This window comes from Micropterus salmoides, unplaced genomic scaffold (genome assembly GCF_014851395.1).
Source record: "Micropterus salmoides isolate LMB-PRFRI ecotype aquatic unplaced genomic scaffold, ASM1485139v1 Ms_hic_scaffold_2, whole genome shotgun sequence".
NCBI lineage: Eukaryota > Metazoa > Chordata > Actinopteri > Centrarchiformes > Centrarchidae > Micropterus > Micropterus salmoides.
In genome coordinates, this window is record NW_024041150.1 from 3428120 (window position 1) to 3452844 (window position 24725).

Consider the following 24725-nt stretch of genomic DNA (forward strand, 5'->3'; position numbering starts at 1 on the left):
TGAATAAAAAAATATATATATTATTTGACTGAATTCTATTCGCTATCATTGATGTTTCATGACCCTAACCACATGATGAAAGAATAAGGATGGTGACGGTGCAGTGGATAAGACACATTCCTTGGGTGTGAGAGACCTGGGTTCGATTCCCACTGTGACACATCCACCAATGTGTCCCTGAGCAAGACACTTACCCCCTAGTTGCTCCAGACTCGTGCGACCTCTTACTTGTATAGCAGTTGTAATTCGCTTTGGATAAAAGCGTCAGCTACATGAATTTTTTTTAATATGATTAGTCTCACTCAGTCTGCTGACGCCTCATTTTATCTTTGGTTAAACTTGGTGGATTTGAAAGTGCGTTAGGAAGAGATCTTTTAATTTCACGTTTGAACAGGAGGAATAATTCCAGCACTCAGTAACCCTTTCAGTGAACATACAGTCATGTCAGTATTGTTTAAAGTTGAAGCAGTCCTTTATTGAAGTTTGTCATATATCGAAGGCTCACGTTGGGAGTGGAAATGAGCATTTCCACAATAACTGAGATTCATAAAACAGAACAATGCGTGCGCACGGCTTCGTACATCAGACGAATACATATTTCTGTCTTGTGTGTACAAAGTTTTATGCATCTGACCCCTGGACAGGAGGAAACACTCAATGTTTCAAAAGGTTTGTTTGAGAGAAAATAGATTTTCTTTATGAAAATCCAAAATGTTGTTGTGTTGAACCTTTTTCTCTTTATGTTTGACACTCTGTGACTCCTGATGGTCACATGATTATTGAATGACCTGGAGGTGCAGTTTGTTTGCCATCCTCGTTGCACCGAGTACAACAATGACCCTGTGCAAGGCCTTCTGGGTAGCAGGAGATGGGGTGGTGATTTACTGCTTTATGCAGAATTAAACCTCTCCTTCACTGCTGTGGTAGTGTGGTCACATGACTTATGTTTCAAAGCTGGTTGGCTTCTAAATGAGCAGTTGTTCAGACCAAGAAAAAACATCTGATGTTTCCTTAAAAAGTGAATGATTCTTTTGCGTCTTTACGTCTCCTCGTGGTTTGTTCAGGGTCATGTGATCCATCATGAAGCGTCTCATGTGTTTGGCTGCAGTCTGTGGTTTCCTGCCTCATCACAAAAAAATCTGAAGCCAACCAAATCTAAACATCTCACCTAATCACTGAAGTCGGCTTTGTGTTGCAGCAGTCAACAGAGAGTCTTCCTCCATCTCTACCGTCGAAACTCACTGTCGAACAAACAGGTGCGAATACGCTCGGGTCGTGGGTTTGACTCCCTCTGGATCCACTTGTGGTGCAGTTAAGGCGCTTTAAATAAAAGCGTCACCAGACGGCAGAAGTCTCAGCGTTTACAGGCATTTCCACACAAACACACTGCAACAGACAAACAGACGTTCACACAGTTCAACGTTAGAAACTCTTTAACAGCTACAGTTTCTGTCACCAAGACATCTTACCCTCTGGAGTCTTATTTAAAGGAACGTAACTTTATTTATATATCATGTACAGACATTCGTGTCAATGTATGTTTCAATATTTTCAATGATTTTCATGCAAACATAGACACTGAATAAAATTTTAAAAAATAACAATAAAAATCACTATACGTGTAAATAGACTGTATTGTAGTTTTATTTCTTACATTTTTCTACTGTATTTGTGTTTAAACAGAGAAATTACAGATGTGTACTTTTTGTATATGTGCCTGTGTCATTTCTGTTTTATTTTCAGCTTTGTACGTTACTAAATTGAGAAAATGAGAAGTCAGACTTTCAGCTGAGTTTGAGTTAAAAAACGCATCATGCATGTGGAGTGACTAAAATGTTGAGTCTTATTTCTGCTTGAAAGTCATCAGTAATATTTCAGAAACGCAGATGATTTCATTCTTGGTTAAATGTTTTGTTTGTTGAAGTTAAACGGTCGCACGTTGTGTTTTTATTTTTGAGAGAGGAGTCAGTTTTTATCTCAGCAGTGGAGTGAACACACCCTCTTAAAGAGAAGAATCTAAACGTTTCATGTTCAAACTGCAGCTGCTTTGGGTTTCAGGTGATCGTCTGTTATTGATCAGTGATCAGTTCACCTGCAGTCGTCTCCTCCTGTGCTGACCACGTATCTGTCTTCGTGGGAGAAGCGGATGTTGGTCACGTGAGGCGAGTGGCCGAGGTAGCGCTTGTGTTTGGCCTGCAGACAGAAAAAATTCTCACATTTCTCTTCAATAAACAAACAATAAATTATCTTTGTTACTGTCGTTCAAAGGGTGCGGTGATGCTTGCTGGTTATACAAGTCCCAGATTTTATCCAACCACCCAGAAAATATATATCTCTCTGTCTAAATTGTTATTGTTTAATGTTTCCAAATTCTCACCCACTTTGCTCATGAACAGCTCCCATGGGCACTCAGTGGTCTACCAGCTCTTTTCAGCCGTTATAGACTCAAATCATCCAACGCTACTTTACAAAAATGAAAATGTCGGTGACTCACAAACTTCTCTGTGCAGGGGAAGTCGAACAGTTTGACCAATCCAAAGTCGTCGCCGGTGACAATGTTCAGGCCGGCGTGAGACACACACGCGCAGTTGACTTCAGCTTTGTCTGCGTTTCGCGGCCATATTCCCAACACTTCATCTCCCAGGATGCTGCGGGAGAGAAGAGACAGGAAGTGTTGATTCAAAACAGCTGAACACGGCACATTTTAGTTACTTCAGAAAGTTTTACTTTTACAGCTGTAGGACTATAAAACAGCTGGAGGCAGACAGAGTTAGACAACATTAGATGGACAAATAAATCACAAGGCAGATAAAACATTTGTGGAGACTTGTGGATTTATTATTTGACTTTCAAGTTTTTAAAGATAATTTGAATACTGTGTGTGTGTTACCTGGTCCAGGTTGCCCATGTGATTCTGTCAATTATGGTCTGGTCGCTCATCAGCTTCCCTGAAGGAACTTCAAACACCTGTCGCTTATAAGCTCCTGTGGACACCTGCGCACACAGAAAATATATATGGGGTTGAGTGTGATGGTAGTGTCACTGAGCACTGAGGGGTTTGGAGTAGGGAGACCAATTAGACCAAACAGTAATAGCAGCATCAGAAGTAGTGATAATAATAACAACAGTAATAGCAGCAGCGAAATAATTAAATAGTTAAGTAGCCTAGATACATCAGTTAAATAAAACCTTGAATAATAGCAAGGTGTATTATCAGTATGTACAGTGCGTGAACTATTGTAATGAGCGAATAGTTGTGAGAGATGTACAGTAGTGCAGTGTAGTAGTGACTGAGAGCACCCTGAGTTTCCTGATGGACAGCAGCATTTATTGATGTCGGTAGTGTGATGATCAAAGCTGAGTTTATTGTCAAGGGTGATTGCAAGGTACTTGAAGCTCTCCAACATCTCAGCTGGCTCACTGTTGATGGAGATGTGGCAGTGCGAGTGGCAGTTTACTGGGTTTATTGCAGGTTTCAATGAGTCTTGGTGACATTAGGGAGAAGGTCACTGTCTGTGCACCACTGAGTGAAGTGAGAGTTGGATTGCTGATATGCCATGGCTGAGTTATTGTCCTTGAGAAGTGCAAGTATGACTGTGTTATCTAAATATATATAATACTGTGTAATGGGGCTGGGGCTGAGACAGTCATTAGTGTAGAGGGTGTACCTGTATATACCTGTATATAACAGCTGTCAGTACTATGTACAGTACATGTGTGTATATACCTGTATATAACAGCTGTCGGCAGTATGTACAGTACATGTGTGTATATACCTGTGTATAACAGCTGTCGGCAGTATGTACAGTACATGTGTGTGTATATACCTGTATATAACAGCTGTCAGTACTATGTACAGTACATGTGTGTATATACCTGTGTATAACAGCTGTCGGCAGTATGTACAGTACATGTGTGTATATACCTGTGTATAACAGCTGTCGGCAGTATGTACAGTACATGTGTGTGTATATACCTGTATATAACAGCTGTCAGTACTATGTACAGTACATGTGTGTATATACCTGTGTATAACAGCTGTCGGCAGTATGTACAGTACATGTGTGTGTATATACCTGTGTATAACAGCTGTCGGTACTATGTACAGTACATGTGTGTATATACCTGTGTATAACAGCTGTCGGCAGTATGTACAGTACATGTGTGTATATACCTGTGTATAACAGCTGTCGGCAGTATGTACAGTACATGTGTGTGTATATACCTGTGTATAACAGCTGTCGGCAGTATGTACAGTACATGTGTGTGTATATACCTGTGTATAACAGCTGTCAGCAGTATGTACAGTACATGTGTGTGTATATACCTGTGTATAACAGCTGTCAGTACTATGTACAGTACATGTGTGTATATACCTGTGTATAACAGCTGTCGGTACTATGTACAGTACATGTGTGTATATACCTGTGTATAACAGCTGTCGGCAGTATGTACAGTACATGTGTGTGTATATACCTGTGTATAACAGCTGTCGGCAGTATGTACAGTACATGTGTGTATATACCTGTGTATAACAGCTGTCAGTACTATGTACAGTACATGTGTGTATATACCTGTGTATAACAGCTGTCGGCAGTATGTACAGTACATGTGTGTGTAAATACCTGTGTATAACAGCTGTCGGTAGTATGTACAGTACATGTGTGTGTAAATACCTGTGTATAACAGCTGTCGGTAGTATGTACAGTACATGTGTGTGTATATACCTGTGTATAACAGCTGTCGGCAGTATGTACAGTACATGTGTGTGTATATACCTGTGTATAACAGCTGTCGGCAGTATGTACAGTACATGTGTGTGTATATACCTGTATATAACAGCTGTCAGTACTATGTACAGTACATGTGTGTGTATATACGTGTATATAACAGCTGTCAGTACTATGTACAGTACATGTGTGTGTGTATATACCTGAATATAACAGCTGTCGGCAGTGTACAGTACATGTGTATGTATATACCTGTATATAATAGCTGTGGGCAGTGTACAGTACATGTGTGTGTATATACCTGTATATAACAGCTGTCAGTACTATGTACAGTACATGTGTATGTATATACCTGTATATAATAGCTGTGGGCAGTGTACAGTACATGTGTGTGTATATACCTGTATATAACAGCTGTCAGCAGTATGTACAGTACATGTGTATGTATATACCTGTATATAACAGCTGTCAGCAGTATGTACAGTACATGTGTGTGTGTATATACCTGTGTATAACAGCTGTCAGCAGTATGTACAGTACATGTGTGTGTATATACCTGTGTATAACAGCTGTCAGTACTATGTACAGTACATGTGTGTATGTATATACCTGTATATAACAGCTGTCAGCAGTATGTACAGTACATGTGTGTGTATATACCTGTATATAACAGCTGTCAGCAGTATGTACAGTACATGTGTGTGTGTATATACCTGTGTATAACAGCTGTCAGCAGTATGTACAGTACATGTGTGTATGTATATACCTGTATATAACAGCTGTCAGCAGTATGTACAGTACATGTGTGTGTATATACCTGTGTATAACAGCTGTCAGCAGTATGTACAGTACATGTGTATGTATATACCTGTATATAACAGCTGTCAGCAGTATGTACAGTACATGTGTGTGTATATACCTGTGTATAACAGCTGTCAGCAGTATGTACAGTACATGTGTATGTATATACCTGTATATAACAGCTGTCAGCAGTATGTACAGTACATGTGTGTGTGTATATACCTGTGTATAACAGCTGTCAGCAGTATGTACAGTACATGTGTGTGTATATACCTGTATATAACAGCTGTCAGTACTATGTACAGTACATGTGTGTATGTATATACCTGTATATAACAGCTGTCAGCAGTATGTACAGTACATGTGTGTGTGTATATACCTGTATATAACAGCTGTCAGCAGAGAAGTCAAGCTGCAGGATGAAAGCAGGGATGTCGCTGCAGTAAACCAGCCGGTTCAGACTTGGCCCCCCGCTCACATCGTACACATCCACCGTGTTCTCCACCGAACCGACAGCCAACAGCCGCCGGTCTGGACTGAACCTGCACAAATGTTAAGCTTGAGTATTTAGTTGGTATTTATTCTGATTTCTTCAGTCTGGGATTTACACATTTTCTGTGTTTTGTTTAAATGTTGTAAAAATACATTTTTGTTTCCTGCCCTTGTTTGTTCTTGATGTTATCTTTTTTGGTTTACATATATTTGTATATTGTGAAATTCATGACTTCTGTTGTATTTTTGCGGTTTATTTCTCTTTCCGTCACCCCCTCCACTCCCTCTCTCTCGTACCGGATGTCCTGGATGGTGGCGCTGCGGTCTCTTTTCTTCGCCCACATCTTCAGCGAGTTGGAGAGGAGGATGAGGAACTCGCCGTTCTTCATCCCCACCGCTAGCATCTCTCCATCTGCGCTGTAGCTCACACACCGGGCTGCGTGGCCAACACACACCTTGTTCAACAGTTTCTACAGAAAGAGAAAAAAAGAAACAGAATTAACACTCATCCAATGTACTTTAAGCAAAATAGGATTTGTGAAGTGATCTTATCAATAAACATCACTCAGGATAGTTTGGAGGAAGGATCTAATTACCTTTCAATGCTTCTAGTGACTGACATGGGTTAATGTAAAACTCCAGAAATATGGATCAACAATTGGTGGATTATACATAAATATATTCAATTGCACATCGATTTAACCTCCACAGCCGACACAACTCATCACTTTAATCTAATTGTGTACATCTATGTATCTTTATCTCTCTTTGCACATTGCACATGGTAAATTTTACATCTTATATCTTTATATTTTCTCCTACTTTGTATATTTTTTTACTGTTAAGCATCACAACACCAAAGAAAATTACTTACATGTAAAAATCGACTTGGCAACAAACTTGTTTCTGATTCTTTGTACTTTTAACAAATGTTCAATAAAGGCCAAGAGGTCTCTGTATTTTAGAAAGTGGTCAGCATGTGTTGAGATATGCTAAGCTAGCTACAGGCATTCAGCTGTTTTTTTTTCTTCTTCTCTATCATGAATTGATTTAGGTGATAACTTAAGTTTAGAGAGCAGTAATGCACGGCTAGAGAGAAGTAATACACAGCTGGTGTGCAGTATTGCACAGCTGGTGTGCAGTAATACACAGCTAGAGTGCAGTAATGCATGACTAGAGTGCAGTAATACACAGCTAGAGTGCAGTAATGCATGACTAGAGTGCAGTAATGCACGGCTAGAGAGCAGTAATGCACGGCTAGAGTGCAGTAATGCACGGCTAGAGAGCAGTAATGCACGGCTAGAGAGCAGTAATACACAGCTGGTGTGCAGTAATACACAGCTGGTGTGCAGTAATGCACGGCTAGAGCGCAGTAATACACAGCTAGAGCGCAGTAATACACAGCTAGAGCGCAGTAATACACAGCTAGAGCGCAGTAATACACAGCTAGAGTGTAGTAATGCACAGCTAGAGCGCAGTAATACACAGCTAGAGCGCAGTAATGCACAGCTAGAGCGCAGTAATACACAGCCAGATGCCATGGGGTGGGTGGGTGTGTGTGTGTGTGTGTGTGTGTGTGTGTGTGTGAGTGTGTACTTTGTCAGTGAGGTCCCACAGTCTGATGGTGGCGTCGTCGCTGGCGGTGATGCAGAGCTCTTTAGCAGGATGAGCGGTCAGACCCCAGATTCCTCCCCGAGCGTGACTGTCCAGCAGCAGGTTGCACGCTGCGTTCTTCTCCCCCACCTCGATGATCTCCCCGTCCTTCGTCCCCACCAGGATCTTACCCTGAGGAAGGAAAGATGAAGCTGATGAGCAGGACGGAGGAAGTATGACGACTGAGGGATAAAAAAATCTAAAGCTCTCACCTTGCCTCTGCAGACTGATCGAACACACTCCACCTGCTGTCCCGTCTCCAGCTGGAACGCTCGACAACGTTTCATCTCCTGATCCCAGAGCTTCACCGCACCGCCCTCCTTAGTCCTGACACACACACACAAAGCATTTGTTTGTTTTTAATAGTCCTATACGTATATATGTGTATATTTTGACACTTGTATATTCTGCACTGATTCTTTGTATAAGTGCACTAACACCTGTTGATATGTTTATTCTGCACTGGCACTTGTATGATTGTATTGCCATCGTATTGTCATGTTAAACACATTGCGTTGCCCAGGACTTTGCCTGTGTATAAAATGTGCTGTTTAAATAGAGATTTACTAGACTTGACTACTCACTGTAATGAAATGTACCCAGTGCAATTCTGGTATGAAAATAAATTTGGGTAAAAAGTCTTGACATGTGCGACTTCTGGGAAGTCTGTGTTTAAAATGAACTCAGGCATTTATTAACAAGTTTATGTATAATGAGACAACCTCTGTGTTAATTATTATACTGATGAAAGAAAACAATGATAACATGTGTTAAGCTCTAAAAGAAAGCATTTTTTACTGTTACAATGATGTTTGGAAACTGCAGTTAACGCAAAATACATTCAGCTCATTTGCCATCAGCTGTTGGTGTTACTCACGGCCTCTCCTTGCCACCGGTCACGATGAGTCCGTCTCTCAGCGTAGTGTACATGGTAAAGACTGGCCCTGTATGAGCCTTCGCCACCACCCTCAGCAGGTAGTAATCCCTCCACACGTACACGTCCCCATTAATGGCGCCGGTGAATGTCAAGTTATTCTGCAAACACACATTTAGGAATAAAATGTTACTGAACCAAACCTGTCCTGGCTTTTAGCTGAGTAATAATTAATCACATTCATATCGATAAATATTTGTTTTACCCACCTGGGGCCTCTTATAAAACAAAAAATTTCAGATTCATAACTCAGCATGCACGTGTCTCATTTGTCCAGTGTGGTAATACAATTTGATATTAGTTTTGAGTGCCAGCTATTGAAATAAATGCATGTTAGGACCAGAAGAACATAATGTGCTGTACAATGGTGACATGCTGTCTTCTTCTACAGCAGCCTTCTCATGTGCCTGCTGTAGACTGGTCTACAACTTCTACACAGATGAGAGCTAAACTTGCAAATGCTAATGTGATGTGTAGATTATATCCTTTATTTTAATGAGGTGACTATATTTTCTACATTTAACTGGTTCAACAAGATCTCTTTGAGAGATATTTTGGCAAAAATTGAATCCTTTACATCTATCACAGTAATGAAGGCGTGTCTGCTTCTGCTTACAACCAGGATTCAGCTATAGACCCGTTTCTGAGAGACGTCATTAATGAGTGCAGAATTAGCTATAAGCTCCTCAACTCTGGTCAGAGCCCCTCTTTGTATTGGTGCAAAGTAGGTGGTGGTTTTTGCACACCATACCTCATTGATGTCTTTGTTAGCATTTTCATTGCCACAATGGCGACGAGCCAGGGAAATTCAGCGTTCTCGAACTGGAAGTACCGGCACTAATGTTACTTCTCGCTGATTGAAATTAAAGGCAAGAATGTTTATGCAGGAAAAAAGACTTTATCCACGTCCATCAATTTTCAATATTTAATTTGGTTACTGCACTGAATATTTAAGAGTTGGATATGTTCTGTTTATTGTTCAATAATACTTAATGGCCAGATTTTCCGTTGTTTCTTTTTACCCAAGTTTACATTTGTGTGTCTTAATTTTGCACTTAAATTTTATTTTTTATATGTTTTTATTTCTATGCATATCATATGGCAGGCTGCAATCTATTGAGTTCAAATAAATACCAAATGTTCTAAAATACTGTATATAGTGTTTTTATTCTTTAATCAGTTAATATAAATATCTTTGACATTAAAGCTGTTATAGAACGTAATGAAAAATAACATCACAGTTACTTTGCTAACTAATTACTTTTACAATGCGGTAACTGAGTTTCTAACTCAATTACTTTTTGGGAGAAGTAATTTGTAACTGTAACTAATTACTTTTTTAAAGTAAGATGACCAACACTGGCTCTATATCGCGATTTTTGTGAAGGTTTTGGATTTCTCCAGAATCACTACTGCACCTTTAACTGTGTGCTCTTAATCATTGTGTGATTGAAGGTGTCACTTTATTAACTTGCTGCATTTATAACTGAATCTCAACACCTAATCCACATCTGGTTTATCAGAGTTCATCTGATTATTCTTATTATAATTATTTATACTAATATAATCTGAATGTTAGCTACAGTTAGTGTGCTGCATTAAACTGTTAAAGTTAGTTTAGCTAGCTAGCCGGAACCGGCTGGAACCAGAATGACAGAGTGGTAACCTAGCAACACAGAAGAGCCGTTTCTATCTGAAATCAGGGTAAGATTAGCACTTGCTAGCTGAGAAGCTAACTGTTGCAAAACTCTTTATATCCCCCCTGAGACAGCTGCTGAAAATGTCAAACCTAGAAAGACTGAAAGTGTTGATGACTGAGCGACTAAACGCTGTTGCTGAGGACATATCTGGGATGTTTGAAAGAACCACAGAACTTTACAGGAAGGAACTTTCTCATTTGAGAGAAAATGGCCCAGGTTTGTACATTTTTAGTGTTGTTCACACTCATTTCATTTAGTCAAATGTCAGTTTTCAAGGGTCAGTTACACTTTATCTAATTTTAAAAACTATTTCTTTTTTTATTCGTGCATGTTTGCTAACCTGTTTAACCTGGCAGTTGAACATGGTAACATGCTTTAAAAAAGTTGCCCCGTGTAGTCATTTTCTAAGCAACTCAATGCTAACAGATGTTAGCATAAAATTTTTTTGTAACACCTGCAATACCAGATTTTTTTCTCCACATGTTTTCAGCAGAAACAAGTCAGATAGTTAATAACATAAATCATATATCATCATCTTTTAACGTGATATGTTAGTACACCATCATTGGAACATGAAATCATGATAAAAACAACTAGTAAAAATTAAATATTGTAATATTATTTAGGTAGGTAGATTTATTTTTATACAATACAATAGGTTATAGGGTGAAACTGAATTTGTAACTCCCTTCTGCTACGTAGCAGGCGATGTACATTAATATAGAAGCAATTGTAAAAATGGTTAACATCTGGGACTACCGATGGAAAATAGCCCTCGGGTTAATTCTGGCATATTTACATTGCTGAAAAGCTAAGATGACCATTGATATGCACTTTCCCTTTTAAATAAATAAATAAAATTAAAAATTAAAACTATATTCAGTGGAGCAGTGCTGAGGATGAGCTTAAGTATTTTTCTAAATGAAGGCAAGGGTCCAAAGAAAATATGAATCATACTGGAAAGGGGCCTTGCTTTAAAAAAAGGAACCATAAGGTTTGGTCCCTTGAAGTCTGTGAAGGTCATCTAGGTCATAGTTATCTAAGGAGGGTTAAAATCAAGGGCAACTGGTTGAAGATAGTCAAAGACATTTTATCCCTCATCCAAGAGACTTCTTCAGTTCTGACTGACTGAAGGGAACCTCAGCTATTTAACCTCTGTGGGCTCGTTGTCAAGATGATCGATACCAATGGTTCGTTAGTGCTCCTGGTTGTCTCATCTGAGGCCTGAGGGAACTGTTGTTCACATTATTGTTACGTTTTATTTAAAAACTGGTTGTAAACTAATGTTTTGTCATAGACGTTGTGGACACAACCAAACCTACTGAAGCAAAGGAATCATCAGGGATCACACTGACGTTTAGTAATGGTACCACTGATCATCAGTGTCAGAATAAAGTTGCAGTTGTCTTTAATATTTGTGCGTATGTTTAACTTTTCCCTTCAGATGTTCCCTCTGAGTTGAGCCCCTGTCTGGACCAGAAGAACCCATGGATTAAAGAGGAAAAGGAGGAATCCTGGACCAGTCTGGAAGGACAGTGCTTTCAAGGAGCCGAGCGTGCTGATACCACCGAGTTCACAGTCCCTCCGGTCCGAGTGAGGAGTGAAGTTGGTGAAGAGAAACCTCAGTCCTTACAGCTTCATCTGAGCCACACTGAGCAGAGCAGAGAGGCCAGCAGCTCACCTCAACATATGGAAACAGAAGCTGAGGGAGAGGACTGTGGAAGACCAGAACCAGCCAGTAATCCACAAATTCAAGCAGATGCACATGACGAGGCCTCAGACTCCTCTGATACTGAAAACAGCGATGATTATTAGGAAGAGGTCAGAGCATCTGAGTAAACACTCCGCCGACGGCTTTTAGCTGCTCTGAGTGTGGGGACAGATTTAGCCAGAACTGTTAAAAGTCACAGCTCATTAAAGTGTAAAATGTAATTCCACACAGTTTATAGTTAAAATTTACTGCTGAAGTTTCTGTGACAGCATACACAACAAGTTTGCTTGTAACTAATAACACAATTTGTCAGTTTTGCACATTTGCATTGTATGATTTTATTTTGAAATATAATGTACTTATAATGTACTGTAACAAGAAAATGATACGTAACTATCAATATACATTCAATAAAAAATAAAATACATATTTATTCATTAATTAATAGAAAGAAATATGAAAAAATGTTTCTCCTAGCATTTCAATCATTTCTAAATTCGCTCTGCTGCTTCCAAGTTTGTATTTTCAAGATATTTATATAATATTAATAAAATGACCCCATAGATTTTTTTAAATAACTCTTGTTTTCCTTCAATAGAGATGTTTTCTTTTTCTAAGCTATACATGCAGATTGTTCAAATGTATTAAAACCATGGTGTTGCTCTTCGATTTGATTATTTACTGGGATGAATATAATTTAAAATTTTGATTTGCATTTTCTTCTTTTTGTTTGTGGGCTTGTTTAGTTGGAGTCATGTCCCGTATCATGTGACGTAAGTGGAGACCTCCTGTCCTGATACTAAATTCAGTCAGTGTTAATGGTACTCTCACCTGTCCTTTTTACCCTAAACCCAAAGAGTGTAGAAGCCATTAACCCTAACAATTATATATTAAATTCTCAGACGATTCTGCAGACTTAGCTTTAATAAAAAAGGCCAACGAGCTTTCTGACTACTATTCAGAGAATGTATTTACATATACATTTAAAAATGTATTTATTCCAGTGTCTATTAAACTTTTAAACAGCAGCAGATAAGGAAAGCTTTTGTTGAAAGTATTTTAGCAGATCTTTGCTATTATTGAGGTGTCTCTGTTTGCATACGGGTGCTTTTAGGAGCCTTGCTGTAGGTTTTAGGATTTATGCACCTTTTTATATGTTGAATGTTTGATCTGTTTTTACGGTTGCAGCATCGGTAAAAGCCCAAGCCAGATTTTCTACTTTGTGGGACAATAAAGTTAATCTTGATTCTTGAGATTAGAACAACATTAACAACACAACAATAAGTCAGCAGTGAACTCACAGCACCGAAGGCGACAGACAGCATTGTCTGCATCCTGCCGTCCTCCACCGTTCCTACCACGCCCTTCTTGTACATCAGAGCGCCTCCGGCTAGAGTCCAGAACTTCACATGTTTGATTCCTACCGACACGAACTGGGTGTCCGAGTCTGGACGAAACTCCACCACGAAGATCCGGTCCGGGTGTCCAGCTTTACTGCACACCTTGGATCCTGACACAAGACACAACTTTTATTTTTACTCAATTTTCTTTCCGTATTAATCTGTATTAATGTGCGTGTGTTTTAGTGGTTATTGATCAGATGTCAGTCTGACCTTCTTGCCAGCGCCACACAGTGATGGTGTGTTCAGGTTCCACTCCGACAGACAGCAGCAGCTTCCCTGTGGCGCTGAAGTTAACGTAGCCGACGCCTTTGGTGTGAGGACAGCGAAGGATGGACAGCGTCTGTTTACTCATCGCATCCCACACATGGATCGAGGGAGTGGTGCCTGCAGAAAGATTATGAAACAGGAGGAGAGAGGATATAAACTGAGGTTTTATTATGTCACAAGGATGACAGGAAGTCACAAAAACGGAGCAGTTAGAGGGATCAATGCAGCCCACAAACACCCTGAGAACCAGATCAACGTCAGCACAAAGTACTGAAGCGCTAGAGTTTAGAGTTGGCTGTCAGAAAATGAAAATAAGAAGACAGACAATAGGTCATGTGAATTTGGAGGCTTCTTGCATTACTACAAAATATTGAAGAATTTATAATTGTAATTTATATGATCGTAAACTTCCCCTATAGATAATTGTATTAAATGCACAGAGAGCAGGTTATTACTGTAAATTTCTACATTCCCATTGGTAAGTTTTCTGTGTGGAGTCTCCAATGTAGATTTTCCCACAAGCACTTGAATGCACAATCCCGGTTCTCAGCTGTCTTACAACAAGAAAACAACACAGTTTTGATAAAAGTATAAATGAGAATGATGATAGTGTTTCATTGTCTTCGCGTGGAAGAAATTAATTCATTCTAAAAGTTGATGGAGCCACATTTTCTGATATATGCTAAGGAGACAGCTGGATATAGGAATACAACCAAATGCATTGCTTTAATGTTTTTGACACAAAGACAGTACTCCTGAGTTACTGCTGAAAGTCATAATGGACTAATTTTGCAGGCTGTCTCTGGGTTTCAGGGTGTTTGTTGTGGTGGGAAAGGCGGTGCGGTTTGGTTATTACCTGGGAGTTCACTGACGTCACCTGTGGTGTTGTGAGAGCGATGGTGACAAATGAGGCCAGCCAAAACACACACAGAAAAACAAAACAAACAAATAAAAAAAACAGATAAAAACCTCTAGTGAGTTGTTTCAAACAGTCTAACGTCAGTTTTGACAGTAGAGAGATGTTTATAGTGGACTTGCTGGTAAAATCAGGCTACAAGTGAAGTGGTGAGGCTTAAACCCGCTGTAACAGATTTTTCTGGCCACTTGGGGGCAGCAGGGACAAGTTGTGAACAGTTTTCCTCTGAAAACAGCAGCCTGCTGAAAACGCCACCTTTAGATTGATTGTACCCTCCCTCCAGTATCTCAAAACAATTTTTTGATTGTTAATGTACATTCAAAACAAAATGGTGAAAATCCAGTAAGTTTCAAGAGCTGCTAAATAAACACTTATCACTGCCACCAAAAGAGTGAACCAGGAACAGGATGCTGAAAAAAAGCCCTAATTATTACCTATGGGGCTCATAAATGTTGCTAAATACATTTACTCAATTAATGTACTTAAAATGCGAGTTACTTGTACCGTGAGTATTTTCTTTTCATGCCATGTTCTGCTTTTACTCCCCTACATCTCAGAGGGAAATATTGTACTTTTTACTTTGCTTCATCAATCTGACAGCTTTAGTTACTTTACAAACGAAGATTTTTACAAAAATATGATTTTTTGTTATTAAACTTCCCAATTGTTTCTACACGTCTAGCTAAAAACGATTACAAAATTAGTTGATTGACAGGAGATTAATTGCAACTCTTTTGATAGTTGAAATAATTTCGAACATTAGATGGATTTAGCTTCTCACGTGAAGATTTGCTGCTTTTCCTTTGAATGATGTGAGTAACTGTAATGTAATTTTTACAAACCAAACAACCAATCTATTAATGGAGAAAATAATCAGCAGCTTAATCCATAATAGAAATAATCAATAGTTGCAGTCCGATACCAAGTATTTCAAAATGAGTTCCAGCTCAACAGCAGTAAAATCCTTCTTTACATTAATGCATAAGGAATAATTAACTCATGATATATACAAATATATACATTTTAGTGCTTTGAGTACATTTTCCTGTTCATACTGACATACTTAAGTAACATTTTCAATACAGGTCTTTTTCTTGTGTGTTTTAGTGAGTATATTTACTTAAATAAATATCACTGTTGATTTTTTATACAATAAGTCTCACATGAGAAGGATGAAATTAAATATAAATCTAGATGACGTGGAAAAGTCAACTAAAGTCAGCTAAAAATTCACAAAGCATGTTTTTTCTTCTAAACATGGCCTGTACATCTGCTGATTGTGGTGTTTACTTGGACAAAGCTTCCTCCTTGTTTGTGTTAGCAGTCTGTTTCTATTAGCTCAGTGGAAAAAAAGTAAAGCAAGCTGGTTAAACATGAAGCAGAGGAGAGAAAAGCAGGACTTATTTAGTAAAGACGAGTTAGTAAGGAAACACACTGCCATGCAGAAACAAAGTCTCACTCATACACACACAGCACACACGCTCAGTGTACCGATCTGTCCAGAGGCGATGATATTTTTGTATTTCGGGTGCTGGTTGGCGGTCAGAGAGAGGATGTCATCAGTGTGCTCCAGGTAGAAACTCTGAGTTCCTGCAGCACAAGAAGACACATGAACACTAAAAGGGCAAAGGTTTGATTCCCACTGCAGCAACTGTGTCTGTTTTTTTGAAATTCTTAGTTCTCAGTTCTCCTTCTCTTAAATAGGATCACATATTCACCTCATTTTTCCCAGCAACGTACAACAACATGCGATATCTTGACTTCTTGTCATGTTTTGTAGGTTGACCTGTGTTGCTTGTGACCACAGTGTCAGCAGTTTAGCAAATATCTCACAACTTTTACAGTAAAAGGTACAGGGTTGGTACTGCACCTCTGTAGCTTCTGCTAATTATCCCAGTTATCCTTCACAGCGGCTGATCAGCTACTAATGTTATGATAATAATATACATTTTTATGTAGTTCCACTATTAAACAATGCAAGATTGTAATATGGACGTTTTTGGGAAATAAACAACTGTCATTCCATAAAATGACTGCATGAGGTTTAAACAATTAGATATTAAACACCATCAGTACAAATTTCCATGACATCGATTTTATTTTGCAGGTAATTTAGACGATTATTGTGCATTAGATTAATTATAAAATATTTATGTTGTGTGAAAAATGAAATCTGCTAATAAAGGAACATCAGATAATTTAGTTATAATTGGTGAAAGCTTTAGATGTTAACAACTTAAAGCTTCCCTGTGGGGTTTTCTTGCATGTCGCTGTGATTACCGTTGCTGAGACTGTGCACGATGCAGGTGGCGGCAGTGTGGTAGACGATGTCGGTGCCATCGTTGAGGTAGTGCAGGTTGTTACGACAATCGAAGCCCCGAAAACCAAACACATGATCTAAAACCAGGTCCTACAGAGGAAGGAGACAGCAGAGAGAGATAATATAAGGGGCCATACAAGCCATAATTCATCCTGCCCCCTCATATACTTACATTCGCCTTTCACATACATATATTTTTATTCTTACACCAACACATTTTTATTCTCATATTTATATATTTTCACCCACACATTCATAAATTCTGTAGGCATGTAAGAGAAGAATGGATGGATGTGTGAAACGGTGCAGTGGTTGGCTGAGAAGTTTGAGTCAGGTCCGAGGGGATGGTGCATGGACAGCGTGATTGACATCTGGATATAGAATCTCACTCTAAGTTCACACACATTCAGTTCATACACTGAATGTGTGTGACACAGGGTCAATCTTGCCCAAGGACACTTCGACATGCAGCCTGGAGGAGCCGGGGATTGAACCGCCGACCTTTCAATTAACGGTCAACCCGCTCTACCACCCGAGCCACAACCACCCGTATTTTGCTTTTACTAAAGTCAAGGAAAAGAAAATGCGTACTATGATAAATGTATTATTTCTAATGGAGAAATTCCACATTCATAAATGTTTTGTACCTTTCTATACAAAATATTATTTGTATACTGTTTTGTATACTTCTTTATGTCCCATATACACTTTATACCTCTTTTTGCAATAAAGATTTAAGGAGGAAAATGTTTGATGTGCAAAAAGGAGAATGTTTTTATGTGAAATGGCCATAATGAATTATGGCTTGTACGGCCCCTCATAAGATAAACAGGATGGCAGACAGACTGAGACACAGTCATACCTCGACCAGTCTCTTCTTCTTGGAGACGTTGTTCTTCTGAAGTTTCTCTGGCTGTGGCGCTGCTCGACTCACTGGAGGCCTGGAGGATCAATCAGTCTATTAATCAATTAATCACTGGAGGAGTCACATTATCTCACTGTGCTGATCTCGGGAGGACAGACAGCAGAGACAGACAGGTGGAGGAACGGTCAGAAAGACAGCATGGTCAGACACAAACAGTACTGACAGACAGGTAGGACAGACAAGAGACTGTAGAGACGGACAGGTCAGCCACATGTGTCTCAATCCCTAAAATACAGGTGCTAGGACTACTGAGTACACCTAATAAGTTGTAAGTATTAGTAGTAAAAACAAAATTAGCTGTAATACAAGTAATAATAGTTATAGTGATATGAGTCATTGTAACAGTAGCAGTTATAATAGTATAATAGTAGAAGTAACAACACGTTGACACTGTTATAGTGGTAGTTTTATAGTACTTAGCAGTAATGATAGTAGGAATAGTTGAAGTATTGGCAGTGGTAGAAATATTATTTACTTACTAGTAATTAGTAACAACAAGAGTAGTAGCTTTACTAATACCAGTGGGAATACTAGCAGAAGTAATAGCTCTGGTAGTGGTGGTAGTAAGTGTAAAAGTATAGTAATGAGGCAAGCATTAGCAACGGTTGTAATTATAATAGTAGTAGTGGTAATACAGTATTAGTGTAGTAGTAGTAGTCATAGTAGTAGTAAAACAAACAATAGTAATGCTAACACTCATAACAGTACTGACATTTGTATTAGGTAAAGTAAGAGTAAATTGAGTACTAGCAGTAGAAGTAAGTAAGTAATACTAGCTTATTGGCAATAGTAGAAAGGTTGTCAGGTTCATAGTAGTAGTAGTAGTAGTAGTAGTAGTAGTAGTAGTAAGGTAGCAATCACAATATACTAGTGTGTTATGAAAGAAGTAATAGTGCGAGAAGTATTAGTAGCAGTACTAGTGTGGTAATAGTGTTATCAGTAATGGTAAGAACTGTAAGAGAAAAAATATAAGTAATAGTAGAAACAGTAGTAAAAGTAAGCTTTATTAAAAGTATACTGTAATATAGTTGTAACAATGGAAATACTGATCGCAGTAGCAGTAGTACTAGCAATAAAACAAATCGCAGCTTTAGTATGGTACTTCAAATAATAACAGTAGTACTAGTGTGGTAAGTATATGTGGTAGTAGTAGCAGTGCACAATAATAGTATTATTAGTAGTCAAATTAGTAGTTAGACATATAGTAACAGTAGTGTTGTAATATTAACAAATGCAAATAGTAGTTATAGTATTAATATATAGTATTAGTAAGACTTGAGTTAGTACTTTTACATTAACAAAAAATAACATAAAAACAAGGGTGTGACTTTAAAAACTGTTATTACTATGCAAAAACTACAAACTATAACTGTAACCAACATTATAACCATTTAAAATAAAAACCCTTTAATGATAAAATCCAGATTAATACCGCTCAGATGTAAAATTCTAATATAAATCTAGAAAACAAACCAAAGACGGTGTGAGGCACCCACACACAAACACACACACTAAGGTGACCAGATTTCTGAAATGAAAACCGGCAACATTTTTGGTTTGGTGGTATGTCATTAAAAAATATAATGTTATTATATATGAAAAGGGGGGACAATTTAGGTTTTATAATCTGTCAAATAAAACTCTTCTGAATAAAATCAAGTCATTTTGAAACAGAAACTACCTTTCAGTCAATAAGTAGAGGCTACAATCACTTTCTGGCAAGTAGAATACTGCATTTTATGTGTTGTTTTGGCCATTTAAAGATATTTTAAGAGGTAAAAAGTAGTTGAGTTATAACCTGTCAAAAATAACTTCTGGATGAAATCAATTAAAGGTATTTCAACAGGTAAAAAGGACTGGATTGGTTGGTACACAGAAAGTTAAATGATGATAAGGATAATTGCAAGAGATCATGTCTTTATTTGACATATAACTCAGCAGTAAGTCATGTTAGTTATAGGCTAAAGTCTGTTTTCCAAATATAAGCAAGGATATTAGACAAATATGCCTACCAAAAACATAATCCATTGGCAACAACAGGCTTTTATTATTGCCTATAATCACGTAAATGTCATGCCTGGTTACGCTATAAACTGCAAACACTTATTTGGCCACAATGGTGATTATTCTGTTAAAAGAAACGGCAAAGTTTCACAAAGACATATCTTTGCTGTTACCACCGACATAAAGTGATGTTTATTTGCACGTTATGTCTGTTTGATCCAGATAAAAGCAGCTGCAGAAAGTGCTAAAGAAACTGGGCGACACAGCTTTAACATGCTGCGCGCGCTCCCGCGGACGCTATCCAGTCTTTCTGGCCACATGAAATCTGATTTCAGGTCTGTTAACACTTTATATAGTCTATGATTAACACGCAGTAAAAAACAGGGACATTTCCAATGACAGCTCCAGACACGGGGACAGGCCACCAAACGTCGGGGTGTCTGGTCACCCTAAGACACACACACACACACACACATAATGAAGAGGCACAGCTTTAACAAACACTAACAGACAGACAGGTGAACAGACAGGTGGGTAGGTGTTACCTGGATCCCCTGGACAGCAGAGGGACAGAACCAAGGTACAGATCTTTAGAAAACACACACACTCACTCACATGTAGGTCCCAAACACACACACACACACACACACACACACACACACACACAGACACACACAGAAGCCCCTCTACGCATACGAACACAGCAACACACTCACACACACGAATAAAGGCCTCATGCCTCAGAGGAACCATAATCTGATTTGCTCTGGCTATATTTACATGCTAACAAAATGCTCGCATGCTACCAGTGCTTGTTTGTATTTTCGGGCTGTCAGGCTAACATGCTAGCAGAGCTAATTGTGTTAATGGGCTAACATGCAAGTTTAGGCTGGAGGACAAACTCAGGCGAGATGAGCACATGTTGTTCACTGCATGTCTTTGTACCTGCTGCAGGGAACTTTTATCAGCTAATTTCTGACAGTGTGGCCCCACGTTTAGACAACCACATCATGTTTTTAGAACTGCAGTTCCCATAATGCTTTGAAAGACATAAACAGGAAGTATAATGTTGTCACTGTGTCAGTTAGTTAGTTGTGGGGTAGCTGGATTAAAACACGATTATTTTCAGGCAAGTTCTTAAGTTATGTTTAGTGGATTTATGGACGTTTCTTCTGAGATGAGAATGCGTTGGAGCTGCTTGTCCATCTACTGCAGTTTATTTTTATCAGCTCAGTCTGAAAATGGAGAGGATCCAAAATGTTTTCGCTAATCTGATGGAAACAGCATATAGGTCAATTTGGGAACCAATGTGACGACCGGGGTGCGATTTGCCATGGGATGTCTGGTCTGGTCTATGTATCCCAGCCTCTGCTCAATTATTTTTATCCCCCCTCAAAGTGATCAATGCCACTTCACTAGTGGTGCAGCAGATCACAAAATTCACAGTTCGAATTGATCCATTTTGTTAGGGTAACATTTATTTTAAAATGCCCTACTGTGGCTCTGATGGGGGTTTTTTTAACCACTACGTAGACTTGATCAGATTGGTTACACGTCACAAATAAAAGCCCTAGTGAACAGTGGAGCTGGGTGTTGAAGGGAACTTGGATTAGTGAAGCCTGAATAAACAATCACAATCTGATGATCTGTCAGCCCAGCTTCATTGGTTCGCCACTGAACATGCCAAAAGACACAGCTACTGTATGTGGTTTCACTCAGTGGAGGCGAAAGCGTACAATCCGTTGCACCACTTCTATCCATAGTATTGGAAAGGGGATTTAATTCTGATCAGAGCCCCTATAGTGTCCACATGAGGAAAGTAAAAATATTGCACTAGGCTACTTGACAACTTAAATAAGAAAAAAAGTAGCCTACAAAATAAAACAATGTGATTTATTAATAAAAACGTTTCAAAACACCCCCATGTTTTTTCCATAAATTGCACCCTGATGATGTCATAATTATAGCCGAAAGCAAGAGCTCATTCAGTGCTGTGGTAATGTCAGCTACATGTAGGTAAGGCTACTGGTTTTCTCTTTTGAGCTCTGTTTTTAGGCTATATATGTTTATATGTTGGCAAATTAGCAGCTCCTGCTTGCAGTGTATTCATGGATGGACAGACAACTATAACTGGATGAACATGATGATTCTCAGGGAAGTTTTGAAGCAACTTTTATACTCTTATTTCTAAGTGGACTGATGGGCGTTTAGATGGACACGAGAGATAATGATATGCTCGAGACGTGTTAAGTACATCGTCCTAAAAGATGAGTGAAATTACAGAGGAGCACAGTGAATATTTAATTCCCCACCTCCCTCTGCAATGTTAATCCCTACCAAATGGAGCTACCGAAGATACTTCTATTCGGAAACCTGTTTGAGTGGGATGACAACAGTGCAGGACAGAAAGCAGGCTGTGGAGGGATGATAACACGAAGATGATGGGAAGGAGGGTCAGAAAGAGGAGAAAGAGACACAGGAGGAGAGAGAGAGGAGGGAAAAACTGGGTTTTATAAGAGGGGGAAGTAAAGGATGATAAGGAACGTGAGGATAAGTGAAATAGAGACGTGAAACAAAGAAACCTAGCATAATATAACAGAGACATTATAATATACTGTACAGAAGCACTTTGTTCGGACAACAAGCAATGAGGAGAATGGTAAAATTAATTGAAATCAATGCTAATTATGCAGGCTAAAGTTTTATGAAGGTGTCATTTTAAAGCTGTTCTTATTTCTAGAAGTGATCCACACCTGTTGGTTCTGTAGTTTTCTCAGCACTGTCAAAGTCTGGACAGGTTTTGGTGGTTAAGGGGGCAAGATGGTAGTTTAGTACTTTTCATTTCTAAGCAATCTTCCAAACCTCCACTACACAACACTTCAAATAATTGTTAAACAACAACTTTTTTTAATTCAAGAAACTAAATTCTCATAAAATCTTTCGGGAAATATAAAACTGCTAGCTTTGTTTTTATCCTGGGAATGATTTCCTGAACTCTCAGATAAAATACTGGGATAAATATAAGGCAGAGAATGCATGAAGTGACAGGTTCACAATGAGAATAATCAAATCCGGATTTTGGATAAAGAAACTACAGGTTCTTATTTTCCAAGATTAACTCACAAACTATCTACACAGCGAGTATCAGGTCATACTTACTTGACAATGCCCTGCCTCCAGGGGAATGCAAGTTAAAACACAACACAGATATTAAGAGTTTCTACAAGCAAGGCCAGAGAGCAGCCAACATTTAGAAAGTAAGGGTACCACAAACAGACAAAAACAAGTGCCTTTGGGTTAGAACCACACGAGGGTACTTAATGTACTTATTTGACACCTTTAGGCCTTTTCCACAACAGGAACTTACCTAAACTGTAACCTTTTAGGTTTTACTTTATTTTACGCCAGAATGTTTTAGATATACGTCATTGAAAAGGTGACACAAGTACAGCAATACCGGGACAAATGTAATTGTTGTTGTAAATGTAATGTTACTGTATGCGAGGTCAGTGAGTGTGCAGTTTAGTTGTGGGACAAACAACTATGGAGAAAGTGGCGCCAATATAAATTTTCTTTTAGATTTACATGTGATTACTTTTAAATGTCAGCCATGTTAAATTAGTAGAGTTGGCGCTGCTCTGAAGAAAAGAAAATCATTTCTTAGCTTAGCTTCAAGAAAAAATATATTGTGCTGCCCCACCAATTAAATTGTTACGATTCTAAACCAACACTACCCGAAAGTTACTTGTAAACACAATTCAATTTTTAAGGTAATCTCCAACACTGTCCAGCAATCTACAGTTTACACAGATTACATGTTGCAGTCACATTACTGGATTTATATTGAGGGATTAAACTTCCTTGTGGTCCTGGTTATTGTCCTTTCCCACAAGTGTACCTGCAACTTAGATTTAGTATCACCTGAAATTTATGTTCATAAATTCGCCCCCAATGTGGAAACAAAAGCAAACCCTGCGCAGACAGAAACACCTGAAGTTAGAGGTCACTAAAACTTTGGTAAGCAATTTATTTCAGAAGCATCTTTTGTTATATCTGTTGAAATTCTCTGTACATCCTGACAGCAATCATTAAACCAAACGCTCTGACACAAAAATGGGACTGTAAAAGGCACGGCCAATAATTTATTTCGGTCTACGTTCATTGCACATGAACATGTGTTTTGTGGGAGTGGCTTTGAAGGGAGGCCTTAAGGGAGGGAGTGGGATTTTTTTTCAGTTGGATACTTAGCTTTCTTTTGCAATTTTCTCTGACGTTATGTGCCCCAACTTTAAGTCCCTGCAGCGGAAAAGGCAGAATTTTGTGTCTGCACTGCTTCTTCCCCTTTTAAAAAAACAAATCTTGTGGTTTTGCCAAAATATGGCTACGGCGCTCTGAGTTTAAAAGTCAGTAAACGGCATGGAAGTATTTACTAGTGATTTATGTGTTTTAGAATTTGGTTGGTAATCATGTTTTGTAAGATTAGACTTCAGTTTTAAGATTTATGACAACTTTACCGTGTAGAATGAATTTGTTCCTTTAAGGTGCTTTGAAGACAGAAACTCAATGACACTTAAGTTATGATAATCTGTTAGCATGTGCAACGTGGAAACACACAGCAAACTGACATGAAGGGACAAAACAAGATTCATCCATCGAGCAGAAGCCAGTGCATGCATGAGATGCGAAAGCCTTTTGTTTAAAACAAATACACAGGTACATACTGTGCGCTCACACCATTTTAAGTATAGAGGGCCACACTTTAACACGCATTCACACACTGGGAACACACAGATGCTGTGACAACTGATGACACACCCATCATAGGACGAAACTGTTCATAAAAGGTCTGATAAAAGATTCAACTCAGGT

The 24725-nt window shown here is 38.7% G+C and overlaps 1 protein-coding gene across 1 annotated transcript in view; it reads right to left on the minus strand.

Annotated features, from left to right (window-relative positions):
- Positions 1-6: 6 nt before the first annotated feature.
- Positions 7-24725, minus strand: part of LOC119913415 (echinoderm microtubule-associated protein-like 6) — a gene marked incomplete at its 5' end in the record, with an annotated part of 30562 nt that continues 5843 nt past the window's right edge. Inside the window, 15 exons of the mRNA XM_038732829.1 lie at positions 7-1386; positions 2093-2193; positions 2495-2648; positions 2891-2994; positions 5911-6073; positions 6321-6493; positions 7620-7808; positions 7889-8003; positions 8554-8711; positions 13323-13531; positions 13635-13808; positions 14548-14568; positions 16099-16197; positions 16888-17017; positions 17790-17868. Of these exons, the coding sequence (XP_038588757.1) occupies positions 1362-1386; positions 2093-2193; positions 2495-2648; positions 2891-2994; positions 5911-6073; positions 6321-6493; positions 7620-7808; positions 7889-8003; positions 8554-8711; positions 13323-13531; positions 13635-13808; positions 14548-14568; positions 16099-16197; positions 16888-17017; positions 17790-17868 (1894 nt within the window). The remainder of the gene's footprint in view (positions 1387-2092; positions 2194-2494; positions 2649-2890; positions 2995-5910; positions 6074-6320; positions 6494-7619; positions 7809-7888; positions 8004-8553; positions 8712-13322; positions 13532-13634; positions 13809-14547; positions 14569-16098; positions 16198-16887; positions 17018-17789; positions 17869-24725) is intronic.